A 16,994-nucleotide genomic window follows, 5' to 3' on the forward strand; every position below is an offset into this window, starting at 1 on the left:
CAAACCACTTAGTCCGCGTATTCAGCGATGGAACGTACTCCTTAAGCCAGCGTTCCCACATAATGTTAGCTAGCTGCTGCGAACGCTGGAAAGCGTCTCGAAGCGCCACCGCTGGGTTCGAGGTTGGTAAAACAGCACACGGTGAATTCGGTGAAGCACCCTTCAAAAAATGATTCGGCGTTAGTGCTTCTGCTTCGTCAGACTGTTGAGAAACGTAGGTGAGTGGACGAGAGTTGACTATGTCCTCCGCTTCAACGATGGCAGTCTGCAGAATTTCGTCCGTTATTCGTCTACCGTCGTCAAGAACAGTTCACTGAACGTACGAGGCGCCGTACGAGGCCATATGAGGTGCTGCTGGGGGGTTAAACGTCCATTTCGTTCTCGCACTCGTAAGTTGATCAGCACAGTCGTCTCCGATATTCCTCACAGCCTCTATTATTTCTTTGCTGGCGCCTCGCAGATTCGTCCCATTGTCGGAGAAGAACTCGAAGGGCCAGCCTCGGCGACTGGTAAACCTATCGATCGCCATCAAACACGACTGGGTTGTCAATCCATGAGCCACTTCCAGGTGAACCGCACGTGTAACCATACAGGTGAACAACGCTATCCACCGTTTCTCCGTCCTGCGACCAACGGTCACCTCGATCGGTCCCAGGTAATCCACACCGACGTAACTAAACGGGCGAAGATTCGTCGTGAGCCTCTGCACCGGCAGCGGAGCCATACGTGGAACTTGAGGTCGACTACGGTGTACCTTGCACCAAACGCATAACGACGACACCTTCCGAACTACTGCATCCACGTGCGGAATATAGTACAGTTGCCTCAGTTCGTTCTTCACCGCTTGACGGTACCCATGACCGCTCTTCTCGTGGTAGTACTGGACAATCAATCTGGTAATCCTGTGATCGCTTGGAAGAATCACTGGAAATCGCATATCAAACGGAAGGAATTCCGCTCGCTCGACTCGGCCTTCCATTCGTATTAAACCTTTTGCATCGACCAACGGTGTTAGCTTGTACAGCGGACTGGACTTCTCCAGCGCCATCCACTGATTTACCGGGCGATCCTTGTTCCTCTTGAGTACCTTCAACTCATCTATAAAGCATTCCGCCTGCGCCGTCTTCATCAGAAACAATTCCGCTTTCTCATACTCGTTCTGCTGCAACGGTATGTGAACCGACGCAGCGGACCTCTGCTTCAGCACCTTTAACTGTCTGCCTGTTGCTCGCAGAGTCTCAATCGGCAGCCCTTGAATCTTCCTCCTGCCGTTAGACACAAAACGGAATACGCAGGCCATCGTACGTACCAGTACTGTCCACTTTGAAAAGCGAAGAGCGTCCACGAGAACATCCGGTACCTTCACATCGTGCAGCAACAAATGAACGATTAGCTCCTCCGTTGAGTTTGCTGGCGGTAATTCCTTTTTCGGCCACTCTTCTACTCTCTTGTACAAAAAGGAAGGACCTCGAACCCACGTACTATCCGGATGCATTTCTGGGTCCTTACCCCACTTCGTAAGCTGGTCTGCTACGTTTAACCTTGTCGGAACCCAGCGCCAGTCCGTCAGCTTTGTCAGGCTAAGTATTTCTCCGATCCTAAATCCGACAAACTGTTTGTATCTGCGCTGATCAGACCGAATCCACGACAGTACCACGCTTGCGTCGATCCTGTATACCACTCTATCAACCTTAAAGCTGTGGCTCTCCAGCACCGTCCGTGACAACCGAGCTCCAAGGACAGCCGCAAGAAGTTCTAGGCGAGGGATCGAGATTTGCTTCAGTGGGGCCACCTTGGACCGACTCATAACCAGGGCACACCTCACCTCTCCACGAACAATGGCGCGAAAATACGCCACGCATCCGTACGCTGTCTCACTCGCATCAGCAAATACGTGAAGTTGCAAGTCCGTTATTTCGCCTGACTTGGCGTTCCCAAAGTAACTCCGAGGCAGTCTGAACGATCCAATATCTCGCATCATCTGTATCCAACATTGCCACTTCGTGAAAGATACCTCGTCGATTTTATCATCCCAGTCACAACCAGTCCGCCAAAGATCTTGAACCAGCATCTTCCCGCACACGGTGATCGGAGTGAGAAATCCTATAGGATCGAATTGCGCCATCACGAAACTGAGGACAGTCCGCTTCGTCGGATGTTCTTCTCCACAAATAACTTTCAGAAACTCTGACTTAGATACGGTGGCAAAACAGAAAATGTCTTCCACCGGCTCCCAAATGATGCCCAGCACACGTTCGTACTCCGTGCCTTTGTCTCTGGAAAAATGTACTGCTTCGTTTGCGCTACGCTCGCCGAGGGCCTCTAAGAACTTCTCCGAGTTTGACACCCAGTTTCGTATGTGGAAACCTGCCCGTGAATGTATGTATTTCACTTCTTCGGCTCTTTGGATCGCCTCCTCGATGGTGTCTGCGCTGTCGTAATAGTCATCCACATAGTGCTTTTTTGTAATTGCTGCGGCTGCCTCCGGGAACTGCTCAGCAAATTGTTCTGCATTTAGGTTCTTCACAAACTGCGCCGAACAGGGGGAGCACGTGGCGCCAAAGGTTGCTACGTCCATAACGTACACTTATGGTGCCCCTGAATCGTCGGTTCCAAACAGAAATCGAAGCGCTTGTTTATCCATAGCTCGAATTTTCATTTGGTGGAACATTTCTTGTATGTCTCCCCCGAAAGCAACCGGGCCTTCTCGAAAACAACATAACACTTTCGGTAGGGGCACTAACAAGTCCGGCCCCTTCAGTAATTCGGAGTTCAGTGACACACCTCCGACAGACGCAGCCGCGTCCCAAACCAGACGCACTTTGCCGGGTTTCCTCGGATTGACCACCGCGTTCATCGGCAGATACCACACCGCCGAACAAGAAGTATCTTTCATTTCTGCCGCTGTTATTTTGTGAGCATAACCCTTAACTTGATAATCCTCGATCTGCTGGCACACGTTTCGCTTTAGTTCTGGATCTCTTTCTAATTTCCGATCGAGGGACTTCATCCTCCGAACAGCCATTGGGTAGCTGTCGGGAAACTTCCGCTCATCTCTTCGCCATATCAGCCCCGTTTCGAAACGATCGCCTACCCGTTTTGTGGTAGCTTCTAGGATTTCTCGAGCGCGTTTCTCGTCAGCTGGCTCTGGCATGGCGTACAATGTAACCGCTGCTTCTTCCATCGCATACTGCTCTCGAATAGCGTCGTGTAGTTCTTGGTTGCTCACTGTTGTGACGGAATGCAGATTCAAATACGTGTGAATACTGGGTTTCCGCTTCTCCAAACCATAAATCGTCCATCCGAGTTTTGACCGATCTGCTATCGGTTCGCTAGGCTTTCCAACCCGTGAATCTAAGGGTACGAACAAGTACAGGTTGTCTAACCCAATCAGAATCGTAGGCGTGGCTGATGAATAGTTATTTACCGGTACGCCAGCCAGATGCTGATACTGTTTTGCCACTTCCGCAATTCGTACATTCTGCTTTGGCAACTGTAGTTCCGACACCGTTCTAGTGTTGAACAGTGGAAACCTTTCTCGTGAACCCTTCGCTGATATCATCAGTTCAACCTTTCTTGAGCCATTCTCAAAGCGATTAATATTGCCAGTCCAAGTTACAATCAGAGGCTCCACAGCGCCCTGCGCCCTCAGCAGCTTGGCTACCGCAGCATCCACCAACGTAGCAGATGACCCTTCATTCAAAAACGCCACAGTGTCGAACTGCCGATTCCCAACATATAGCGTTACCTGTATCTGGCGGAAAAATACTGAACACTCCGTGTCCTTAAGCGCGTTGCACTCCGCTTTCTGCAACTGTACAGATTCCTCAACACGGTGTAGCAGAGGATGATGGTTCCCCTGGCAGTTTCGAATCGTGCATCGGATCTTCGAAAAGCATCGCCCATTACCGTGTCTGTTCAGGCAGAGTCCACACAGTTTCTGCCTCTCGACTTCCCTCAATCGCTGCGCAATATTCATTCGTCTGAACTCCTCGCAGAACTTGATGAGATGGTCCGACCGTTTACAAATCCAGCAAGCCTTGCTGACTGCGCTTCGAAATGCTTCATTTCGGTTCTGCTCTAATTCATGCACATGTACGAATTCTTTCTTCTTGGGATTTCCTTTCCCGGACTGCAGGTGTTCGTGCACTGACAACGTAGCAAATTCCGTAACTTCAGACACGTCGGAGACGATATCGTTCGTAAAGTTCGTGAACATTCGCAGTGGACTCTCCACCTTGTTGCGTTTAAACCGGACCCAATCCAATTTGTAGCTTGGGGGCAGTTTATCGACCAACTCCTGCACAAGCATCGGGTTATTAAGGTGTTCGTGGAGACGAGCAGTCTCGAGATGGTCGCACAACTGCTTGACCGTAATCCCAAAATGGATAAAACTTTCCAGCCGATCCACTCTCGGAGCTGGTGCATTCCTCACCTTCACCAAGAGGGCTTGAGCAGCTTCTCCGGTTTACCAAACAGGTTCCGAAGATCTCGAATCACGTCCGGAACAGAATCCGGCATCACGAGCCGACTTCTCACCGCCTCCAGCGCGTCACCAATCAAGCAGTCCTGTAACCGTTTCAGATTTTCCTAATTCGAAAACCCACAGGCCTCTGTCGTGTACTCAAAACTACTAATAAACAGTGGCCATACTTCAGGTTCCCCCCTAAACTTTGGAAGACTGTGTGACACCGCTTTCCGGGCTGCCAACTGATCCCTTGAAATCCGGTTAACCCTGCGCCCAAGCCTATCTTCTTCTTCCCTAGCATTTTTAATCGGTTTCTCATTATCTTCGCTATCGCTATCTCCCTCTTCGTTCTCAGTATCCTCGATCTTACCGTGAACTTCTTGTTTCTTTGGCAGGACCGGAAGCCTATCATCTCTATCGTCGCGCTGTGGTCCTCCTTTCGGGAAAGCACCTCGGGGATCCTTGGTTGTGGACACTGAATCGCCTTGTTCTTGCTGCTGCAGCCACTGCTTAACCTTTTGCTTCGGTTTGTCCTCTGGAGCATCATCGATTTTGCCCCCAACTGTGCCTTCTTGCTCTTTCAGCACGCTGACTCGATGGATACTATTCTCCATTTGTCTACGAATAGCATCCCGTTTCTCCAAAAAATCGCGTTCCGCCACGAGTTGATCATCTAGCATTTTCTGCTCGAACTCTAGCTGCTGTCTCTCGACTTCACGCTGGAACTGCAGCTCAAGCTCGCGCATTTCCCGTTCCTGCTTCATCTGCTGCTCGAACAAAGCTTTCTTCCTAGCGAGTTGTATCTTCCGCGCCTCCATCTGCTTCGCAAAGGTCTCCTTCAACAGCTGTTCCTCTCCAGACTGCTGCTCAGTCAAATCCATGACGGAACCAGCTCCTTGATCAGACCCTGCATCGCTTTTCGAGCCGGACTTCTTCGCAGGCTTCTTCTTCGTAACGGGCTCCGGAACCTTCAATTTTTGAACGTCATGCCGCGCGCACTGTGGGCAATACCAGTCGATTTTGTTGACATTCTGATCAACACCAGCGCAAGAGAAGTGAGCCCAGCGCTTGCACTCATGACACTGGACCCAATTGATGTCCACAGACTCATTCTCCGTTTTGCCACAAAACAGGCATTTTTCATCCTTCGCAGAGGGAGAATTCATTTTGTTCGAAAATAAAATTTTTTATTTTGTTCGGACGAGTGTTAAGAAAACGTTCTTTTTGGCAATCTGTTTTGATGCAACAGATCAAACTGCAAATATATTTTCCCATTAATTCGATATCACATAATTTATTATTGATCTTACAATTTTAGTTTCCTTCGCCTTCTGAACAAAAACGTTTCCCTACTGTTTGGTGAATTTCAGTTCAATGTCGTGGATTCGTATTAGTGATCTACATTAGACAATGAAAATGATCTATTCAAAACCCGTTATATTCACAATCTGAATTCATTATCTACCTGCCGTTCTACCGCTAATTCAAATTTGAATTTCAGCCCAGTAAACTTTGCAAACACCTTTCTTCCACAATTACACGATCTTTCAAGCTTTCTTAAATTTCCTACTAACTTTCTCCAACTTTCTCTCTTAAAACTTTACACAATTTCCTTTTCACAATTTCCCAATGGCTCTTTTGTGCAACTCTCAGTTTTTCTTCCAAATAGCGAATGTTTGTTTTTTGTTTCCTCTATCTGTCTTTGACGTTTCTCGCTCCGTTCTTTTCCCCATCGGCCAAAGTCTACAGCGATGCGGCAGGAACAACACCAGTGTGGCCAGAACAGGGCGTATGCAGAAACAGTGATTTTTCTTTAAAAAAAAACCGTAACTCAAAATTCTCATGTCAAATTAGGATATGATATTAGATAAAATTGTTATTAAATAAATGAAACATTTAGAAAAAATAACATTTTAAATGAACTGCCAAAAAATCTTTCTGAAAAATTAAATTTAATATGAAAAACTTTCTTATTTCAAAACAAAACAAAACATTGTTAAATTGGAAGGGCTATCCAATAAAAATATACAAAACAAATATCGAAGGGGAGGGGTGTTTTGAGATATAAAGGTTTTCAATATTAAATTTAAATTTGGTGGAAAAAAATTTAACAGAACATTTCAAATGTTATTTTTCCTAAATGTTTCATTTATTTTTTAACAACTTTATCTAGCATCATATTTCAATTGGACACCTGTATTTTGAGTTACGATTTAAAAAAAAATTGAAACTGAAATAACTCGAGAACTAATCAAGCATATGAATCAAAATTGGCATATAGAGGTTTCAGGGATCGATAAACCATTCTATGGTGTTTCGACACACCTCCCCCCTCTTTAAGGGGAGGCTATCATACAAATGAAACACAAATTTCTGCATAACTCGAGAACTAATCAAGCAAATCGAGTCAAATTTGGGATGTGAGGGTTTTGTTTCTATGATAGTATGACGCCTCTCCCTCCCTGGAATGGAGAGAGGGACCCGTAAAAATAATACACATATTTCAACCAAACATATTTCAACCAAACATATTCCAACCAAACATGACAATTGAAATTTTTCGGAAAACTCTGAAGGAAAAGGGGAAAATGGGGGGGTTTCGGAAAATTTAATTCGCATATGTTGTATAATTACATAGTGACAAGCGTTGTTAGTCCATTTGATGCTTGCGCTAACGAAATTATTCTTTGTTCGAAAGGCGAAATGGATTCCAATGCGATAAAACGCACTCCTATATCTTCTTCTATCTGTATAAATCAGAATGGATAGCCGAATGTTTTGTTAAGAACGATTTATGCCATGTAACGGAGAGACATGTTATTGGCAAGTGGTTGAAAAATCTTGAACGAGAATTGTGTCTGAAATTAATCTGATATTATGATGACGAGTTTTGGTAGAGGTACTAGGAATACTATAGCAAAAGGAAATTTTAAAAGGTAGATTAGAAGATCAATCAAAGAACAGAATAATATGCAGGGCTCTTCGACTCGACTATCTCATTTCATTCTTCCCTGTCATTGTATATTAAAGTGAGTCCCCTCAAAATTCATTTCTCTCTCTCATGTATCACATATGCATGTATTGATGTTTGAGTTCAACGTAGTTTGATGTATAGTACAGGTGAGCTAGATTTGTTTGTATCGTACACGAAAATTACTCACATATAAAATAGCGTGCAGTGTTGAGTTCAGAAAGACTAACAAAATTGTGAATTTCGTTGATGTAAACCCGTTTATCTATATGTTTGAACTGGGAGACAAAGTGAACTGAAATTTTGTTTAAAATTCCTTCCAAACTGCACGATATTCACTAATACTAACACGAAGACCTTTATAGCATACCTGGTAACTGTCTAAGTTCGTTGGAAGTTCACGGTGGGTAAACAATGAAGCCGTCCGTTAATTTTGCATCAGAAATCAAGTTTTGGTTTCACTTTATATGGACGTTAAAATAAGAGGGAGTAGTAGTGTGGATTGAAGTCAGGTTGAATGAAGAGGCAGATTTGTATTCATTAGTCACGTCAATTAGAATAACCATTTGCTAGAATTTTATCAGTCATCCTCGCTCGACAATTCATTTCTAGTCAATTCAAAGCATGTTGACGACAAACCCCAAAGTAGTCTTAGTCGAAGTCGAAGCTACTGAGAGGAAAGTCGATTTTCATTTTTCAGCTTCGAAGACTTCGGGCCCTGCTAATATATACCACATTTCATTCGAAAAGATCAATATACATAGTGCTCCCTATACCTCCCATTTAACAAATTACGATAATATATTAGGCTGTCAAAAATGTCCTGCGGTATTTTTTTTTTGAATTTTCATTTGTTCATAAAATTTGTTACAATCATCTGTTTTAAGTCAAATATGCGCCGTTTTGTTCGATGACTTGTTCCCAACGAGATGCCAACTTCATAATACCCCTGTTATGGAAGCTCGCTTCCTTATTGGCAAAAAACTCGGACAGCCAATTTTCACAGGCCTCTTCTGTGGCTAACTTCTGACTACCTAGCTCGTTCGCCATGAACAAAAACAGATGGTAGTCACTTGGTGCAAGGTCCGGACTATACGGCGGAAGCAAAAGAACCTCCCATCCGAGCTCCCGGAGCTTCTGGCGCGTCACCACAGAAGTGTGTGGCCTGGCGTTGTCCTGATGGAAAACAATGCGGCTTCTGTTTATCAAAGATGGCCTCTTCTTCATGAGTGCTACCTTCAAGCGGTCCAGTTGTTGGCAGTACAGGTCCGAATTGAGCGTTTGGCCATAGGGAAGCAGCTCATAATAGATTATTCCTTGACAATCCCACCAAACACACAGCAGAACCTTCCTGGCCGTTAATGAGAGCTTAGCCACCGTCTGAGCCGCTTCAGCGGGCTCCGACCACGACCGTTTGCGCTTCACGTTGTCGTAAGTGACCCACATCGCCAGTCACCATCCGCTTCAGAAACGGGTCGATTTTGTTGCGATTCAGCAGCGATTCACATGCGTCGATACGGTCAAAGATGTTTTTTGCGTCAACGTGTGTGGCACCAATACATCGAGCTTCTTTGTGAATCCAAGCTTCTTGAAATGGTTAATAACGGTTTGATGACTTATCCCCAGCTCTTGGCCGATGCTACGGCTGCTACTATGCCGGTCTTTCTCGGCTAATTCAGCGATTTTGTCGCAATTTTCGACGACAGGCCTTCCGGAGCGTTGCGCATCTTCGACGACCTCTACACCAGAACGAAATCGTTGAAACCATCGTTGTGCGGTGGAAATGGAAACTGTATCGGGTCCATAAACTGCACAAATTTTATTGGCAGCTTGAGATGCATTTTTGCCTTTGTCATAGTAGTACTGTAAAATATGTCGGATTTTCTCTTTATTTTGCTCCATATTTGCGACACTATAACTCACGAACGACTTAACCAAACAAAACACTGTCAAGGACTATATTATAGCGCGCAAAAATACCTTCCCAACAAGCTTTAGTATGACTCGATACAATGAATACAACTAGAACTACGCGCTTACAACGACACATCGCGGAAATACCGCAGGACTTTTTTGACAGCCTAATATTATACATACCTCATTTCTATCTCATTCGTGTATCCGTTGCTCGGCGTCGAATCATCGTAGTCCGGTAATGTATACTTCGCCCGGCGCATCATTAATATTTTCGGCATAATTTCCAAAAACAGACGCTTTACAATTGGGGACATTTTGTGCGTCGAAGTACTCCTGTTTATGGAATAACATTTGAGTTGAAAATGAAAAGGAACAATAATGCATAGTTGTATACACTGAAGTCGCTTTTTACGAGGTTTTTTTATACGCGGTTTTTGGAATTTACGCGGTTTATTTTTACGCGGATTTCGATTTTTTTACACAACACGTATCAATTCGTAAAAAAATCAATATGGTAATTTTGGAATTTACCCGCTTTTCTTTTACACGGAACGTATCCCCCGCGTAAAAAGTGACACCAGTGTATTTTAATAATAGAACACATGTTAGTATGACAAAAATTGTTAATTTTCACAGCCATAGCTACTAAAGGGTGTGTCACATCAAATTGCATCACGGAAAAAACGCTGTAGAAATTCGCCAAGTAGGCCGATCCTTTTGAAAATTTTAGACAGTAAAATAAAAACTATTAAACAACTTTTGGCATTTTCTTTTTAATCATACTTCGAGCCCAAGCCCGTATGCTCGCACCTTCCTCTTTACCCCGTCCATAAGGTTCTGTACAACGTCAGGTTGTAGTTTTTTTTTTGAACAGAAATCCATTTTCTCTTGAAGTCCGCCTCCGATTTGACAACTTTTGGGTTCTTCCGGAGGGCCTGCTTCATAATCGCCCAATATTTCTCTATTGGGCGAAGCTCCGGCGCGTTGGGCGGGTTCATTTCCTTTGGCACGAAGGTGACCCCGTTGGCTTCGTACCACTCCAACACGTCCTTTGAATAGTGGCACGAAGCGAGATCCGGCTAGAAGATGGTCGGGCCCTCGTGCTGCTTCAATAGTGGTAGTAAGCGCTTCTTTTGGCACTCCTTAAGGTAAACCTGCCCGTTTACCGTGCCGGTCATCACGAAGGGGGCGCTCCGCTTTCCGCAAGAGCAGATCGCTTGCCACACCATGTACTTTTTGGTAAACTTAGATAGTTTCTGCTTGCGAATCTCCTCCGGAACGCTGAATTTGTCCTCTGCGGAGAAGAACAACAGGCCCGGCAGCTGACGAAAGTCCGCTTTGACGTAGGTTTCGTCGTCCATTACCAGGCAATGCGGCTTCGTCAGCATTTCGGTGTACAGCTTCCGGGCTCGCGTCTTCCCCACCATGTTTTGCCTTTCGTCGCGGTTAGGAGCCTTCTGAACCTTGTATGTACGCAGGCCCTCCCGCTGCTTGGTCCGCTGGACGAATGAACTTGACAAATTCAGCTTATTGGCGACATCCCGGACCGAACTTCTCGGATCACGTCTAAACTGCTTAACTACGCGCTTGTGATCTTTTTCACTGACGGAGCATCCATTTTTGCCGTTCTTCACCTTCCGGTCGATGGTTAGGTTCCCGAAGTATCGTTTTAGTACTCTGCTGACCGTGGATTGGACGATTCCCAGCATCTTACCGATGTCCCGATGTGACAACTCCGGATTCTCGAAATGAATGTACAAGATTAATTCACGACGCTCTTTTTCGTTCGACGACATTTTTCCAAATTTACGAAAAATTGACAGTGAAGCATGGCCAACGTGATCTATACACTCTTATCTGATTATAAAACCAAAGCTGAAGATATAATTCCTAAAAATTAAATTTCTACAGCGTTTTTTCCGTGATGCAATTTGATGTGACACACCCTTTACATAACTTCTATTGGGCTTCAGTATTATTTCAAGTGTGGACGCACTCACCTGTACCAGACATTCAACACACAAACGGTCGTCCATACGGATAATGAGACCAAGATCATTGTGAACAGTAGATATTTCCCTAGAAGCGGTACGGCCAGCGAAGTAGGGGGAATGATTTCAGCCAACAGCAAAAAGAACACCGTTAGGGACACCAGAATTGAAATACACAGCGTTACCTAGAAATTTAACTATGTATAATACAAACGAAATCCGTATCCTATTATTTCACCACCTTTTCTCCGGAGTCACTTGGCAAATAGAACACCAAGACGGTTAAAAATGTAATACCAACGCACGGGATTATTAGGTTTACAGTATAAAACAAAGTTTTTCGTCTCATTGTCAGTTTGAAAGTAATATCTGTTGAAAAAACAGATCATCAAATGTGAAATAGGTTCAAGTTCTTTATCGACATTTTAGTACTAACCGGAGAATGGTTCAGGACAACATGGATAATATTCCTCATTGCGACTAGCGGGAACTTCAAGTATATCCCATTCCACAGACAGGTAAAATTCGCTAAGATCTATTCCTATCTGAACTAAGTTGCTGCCAGGAACCTAGGAATATGACGGTTTTAGATATACTCAAATGTTCCAAGTAGCATGTGCTTAAATAATGCTACCTGATCCAGATGTCGCAACTCCACCTGGGCGCCGTTATATGTCCAGGAACCAAATTTCATCAAACATGTCTGTTCGTCATACGGGAAGTACTCCACATTCATCTCACAAGACGATTTATAGATAGCTGGTGGTTCCCAGAATACCTCCCCAGTATATTTCAGTGTAGCTTTCGTCATCAGCGTTACCTCGTAATTGCCGTCCCAGTTATTGTACAACACTATATCAGGTAACCAGATTTGCTCCGAGGGTACATATAACATTTCCACACCACCATACTCTTCAGGATCCCATTTGAGTTTGTAATCGAACCATTTTTGTTTCACCCAAAGATTGGTGGTCATAACCTGGTTTCGTAAGCTGACCTCAATCAATTGGGATAACTTTAGCCCTAACCATACTGTTAGTGTTTCGGTGTTATTCACAACGGGTCGTATCAAACGATTATAGTTGCTTAACAAATCGTCATACAACCTTTTAGCATCAGGATTCGCCTCGATGTGTACGACAGAAGCTGAAAAGGGTGAAATTTGGGTCGAACGATATCATTCACTAGGATTTTGTAACTAAACCTACCTTGAGCACAACTTATAGCCACTAAAAGTAGTAGAAGTGACTTCATTGTAACTTTCTGGTAATAATTGCTTTGTTAGTGAACAAGTTTTTAAGTTTTGAGATGAAAAATTAAGGTTTTTCAAAAGAAACGATCCACTCCCTAAAAGGGATCTGCAGAAAGTGAATATGTAATGAGAAAAATGATTGGGATGCTGTAAATCCGAGTAATCTGAAAAATCAATAATTTTGAGAGAAAATTTTGATATGCTCTGTATACTTCTTATTGCGCATGCTTTTGTTTACAAAACAATTCATTCAAACCACGTGGTTTTGTTTATATACGTGCTCGCCGGCTATACCGGATACATATTGTTGTTATGATATTCTCAGCTAGTCATGTGATGTGAAATCATTCGCTCCGTTCATATGGATTAGGTTTACATCAAAGCTCTCCTACATGGGTAGGGTAACACTTTTCTTGTTGCTGCTCTGAAATTTTTCTGAATCTTAAAGATTTTCTCTTTTGTTTCATATGGATATAACCGTCCATGAACATTTGAATACTTGGATAGGACCGTAGACTACCTGCTTCTCCATTGGGCCAAAGTGGCTTCTGTCATGCGGAGAAGCTTGATTTTTCAATACACGGTATCTATCGTTGCTGCAACTTTTGCTGAATTACTGTTGCGCTTATAGAGCGGGGAATTTTGATAGACTCAAAAATACAGTACAACCCCGATTATTCGCGGAATAGTCGGGCAAGGTCACCGCGTATAACGAAAATCGCGGATAACGCAACAAAATGATAAAAATGAGGTGTAAACACAAAAACAAATATTTTAGCATGAAAACTATGCTCCACCAATACAAAAAGGATTAAACTATCCATTTGTGAAGTCGTGTACACCAATGGACAGATAATATGAAAGCCATGACCAAAACAAAAGCGCGAGATATTTCGGAAAGGTCTATAGAATTACTATGGAACTCGCTCCGCGGATAATCGTGGTTCTATTGTAGCTCAATTGATCACGTGACAATTTGTGCATGAATATTGTTAGTTGCAGCATGAATAGGGCGATGAGTGTTTTTGTAGTCTATCTATTGAAATTGCTAGATTGCACATTGCGCAATGGCTCAGGAAGTGCATTTAAGTTGAATTTAGCATCTAGAGCTCGACAGTTATTCTCTAGACAAAAACTGTATTCAACAAAGTTGTTACATATGATAAAGCGCTCATTTTTATGTTGTCAAAAATAGGATGAGAAAAAATTTCGATGAGATAAAAAATCTAACTTTCTTATCGTATAGACAGAGGTAATCATATTTCGGCAATGTTGTAGTCCTAGTTATTTTAAGCAACTTTGTACAAACTTTGAACAAAGTGATTTTCTATTTCTTAAAATAACCGATATGGCACTATTTTTATAAGTTGCGTTTATGCTCTAACTTTTATATTTCTAACAGTTGCAAAAATCTACTTGACTATCACACAGCACCATCTTTCAATGGATGCGTGTCAAAATTTTACAGCAATCGGTCGATTGGTTCGTGAGTTACAGCATTGAGAAGGAAGCAACTTTTGTTATTGTGAAAAAAATGGAAAAATCCGAATTTCGTGTATTGATAAAGCATTGCTTTTTGATGGAAAAAACACAGTGCAAACCAAAGCATGGTTTGAAAAACGTTATCCGGACTCTGCTCCAGCTATTGCAACTGTGGAATATTACCGAAATTACCGAAATTACCGAATTACCGAAACTGAGGCATATTTTGAGGAAAACCCGAAAGAGTACTAAAAAAATGGTATCGAAAAGTTGCAAGATCGCTATAATCGCTGTATCGCCCTCATAGGCAATTATGTTGAATAATAAAATTGAATTTTGCAAAAAATAGTTTTACTGTGTTACCTTATAAACCTTTCAGCCGAAATGTTACAACTCTGTAATAAACATGCGAAAAAGCAAATATGTTTATTTATTTATTTATTCTTCGTCTTCGAAACTATAACGTACAGACTGTAACTTAAACTAATCTAAATGCCTAATTATATTAACAAAGACATCCTTGCTGATACAGAAATCAAAATTCTCATAAACAGCGTTAAAAGCACGGATACATGCACTAAAAGGATTGTTGTATCCATAGTTTGTCCTGTTGGCTGGCAGCCGAAGAGCATTATGGTGACAAAGAGCACGAGAGGGGACGTTTATGTTGATACTCTGAAGTAATGCCGAACAATCCAAACGATTTGTGAGAACGTCAAAAATGAACACTCGCTGCAGCTTAAGACGTCTGGCCGATAATGATTCCAAACCAATCAGCAGGCAACGTGATGTGTACGGTGGTAGCTCTGCAGGGTTAGCCCAGGGAAGCTGGCGAAGAGCGAATCGGATGAAGTGCTTCTGTACTCGTTCAAGTTTCAGACAATGTGAGACGTGATACGGTGCCCAAACTGGCGCTGCATATTCCATAACACTGCGCACTACCGAGCAGTATAGTGATTTGAGAGCATATACATCTGTGATGAATGCTGTATGGCGACGGATGAATCCCAGTGCAGAGAAAGCCTTGGCTGCAGTTACCACAACATGTTCACTGAATCTCAGCTTACTATCCATTATTACACCTAGTTCACGTATGGAATTGACCCGATCAAGAGCTGTCGAATCGATATGGTAACTGAATTCAACAGCAGTTTGGCAGCGGGTGAAAGAGATTAATTTGCATTTATTGATATTCACGTTCATACCGTTTTCATTACACCACAACAAAAGTCGATCTATGTCAGTTTGCAAAACTTGACAATCCAGGACTGATGTAATCACCCTGAAGACTTTCAGATCGTCTGCGAAGAATAGTTTTCTCGATGACAGACGGTGGGCGAGATCGTTTAAATATAGAATAAAGATGAGAGGCCCGAGTACGCTTCCTTGAGGAACTCCAGATGTAACGTCGAACGGTGCAGAGACTTCGTGATCCACTTGTACGAAAGCTAATCGCCCAGTAAGATAGGACCTTAACCAATCGACTATCCAACTTGGGAAGCCCAGAACTAAAAGTTTGTCGACTACAAGGGTATGCGGAACCACGTCAAAAACCTTCGAGAAGTCTACGTAGATCGAATCTTCGAAAGCTTCCTGTTTTGTGGATTGGGACCATCTTTGCAGTTTTCCACATCGACGGGAACGTACACTCGGCTAATGAGCGATTAAAAATTAGCACTATAGGTGCAACCAGTTCAGCTGCACACCTCTTGACAATGAACGGCGTCAATTCATCCACACCGGGTCCTTTGGAGGGGTCCACGTCGTTCAGCGAAAACGTCCCTGGCAGAAAAACGAAAATGTGGTAGGTGCACATCATGTAAAGGTGTAAGACTACTTGTTTCCGAATTGGTTGTCGCATACATCCTGGATTGCATTTGTGTGCGAAATATATTTGTCTGAACATGACGATGGCCTGAGGTATATTCCGACAACATAGAGTGAGCGGTTTGCTAACTTGATACGGATAATTGTTTGTTCGAGCTGATCACAATTGTCCGCAGGGATTGCGCTGCATTGATGGGCCATCTTGACGGCAATAAGCACTCCGCCACCTCTTGATAATTCGCTTGTAGAATCACTTCGATCGCATCTGAAGATGGTATAGTCTGATGACAGTTAGCTATCAACGATGTCAGGTCGAAGCCATGTTTCTGTCAACACAAGAATGTCGTAATCGCAGCTGGAAAGCATCAGTCGAAGCTCGTTCGTTTTGGTACGCAGTCCCCTGACATTTTGATAATACACCGACAGAAAGCGATTGGTTGACGTATTATTTTTGTTGAAAATTAGAGCTGATTCAACATGTCCGTTTCAACATGTTCAGGGCAACTGAAATCCGAAAAAACTTCAGGCCGGAGAGCGGAAGAACAATTCAAGGACTTGCCTGCGAGTGGATTTAGGAAAACCCTTTCCCTTTCCACGAAAACAGGGCCGGGATGACTCTGATGACATAGTACGACTGAGTTACATGTTGTGCGATAGCTATCGGTGGGTGGCGCGACTGTTTCGGGTGGGGTGGGGTCTTCCTTACGGCTTTCGCAGATGCATCCCGGTGAAGGTTGGTCGAAGATGAAATGGCTTTTATTGCTGACGTTTCGCATGATGGAACTCAATTTCAGATGTGGCGTTTCAAATGGTCCTATTTGTGTATGTTGCGGTATCCAAACTGACGGGAATGTCATGTGAGTTGGGCACAGTTGATCATTAGCGATGCGTACACTGCTGCAATCCAAAGAAACTTCAGGCAGAAAAAGTGTTGCGCTATTCAAATACTTGCCTGCGAGTGGATTCCGGAAAACCCTTTCCCTTTCCACAAAAACAGGGCCGGGATGACTTTGATGGCAGGATACATGTGAGTGTCGAGATGTACGTTTTCTATCGGAGGTTGGCGCGACTGTTTCGGTGGGTAAG

General features: G+C 43.6%; 1 protein-coding gene across 1 annotated transcript in view; it reads right to left on the reverse strand.

Annotated features, from left to right (window-relative positions):
• LOC129776405 (acetylcholine receptor subunit beta-like 2) overlaps positions 1-12,726 on the reverse strand; it is a 30,674-nt gene extending 17,948 nt beyond the window's left edge. The window contains exons 1-6 of the mRNA XM_055782032.1: positions 12,556-12,726; positions 11,982-12,493; positions 11,784-11,916; positions 11,589-11,716; positions 11,357-11,532; positions 9,537-9,689 (exon numbers count right to left, since the gene is read on the reverse strand). Coding sequence (XP_055638007.1) covers positions 9,537-9,689; positions 11,357-11,532; positions 11,589-11,716; positions 11,784-11,916; positions 11,982-12,493; positions 12,556-12,601 — 1,148 coding nt within the window. The 5' untranslated portion in view covers positions 12,602-12,726. The remainder of the gene's footprint in view (positions 1-9,536; positions 9,690-11,356; positions 11,533-11,588; positions 11,717-11,783; positions 11,917-11,981; positions 12,494-12,555) is intronic.
• Between the last annotated feature and the right edge of the window lie 4,268 nt (positions 12,727-16,994).

This window comes from Toxorhynchites rutilus, chromosome 3, assembly GCF_029784135.1.
Source record: "Toxorhynchites rutilus septentrionalis strain SRP chromosome 3, ASM2978413v1, whole genome shotgun sequence".
In the NCBI taxonomy this organism is placed as follows: domain Eukaryota; kingdom Metazoa; phylum Arthropoda; class Insecta; order Diptera; family Culicidae; genus Toxorhynchites; species Toxorhynchites rutilus.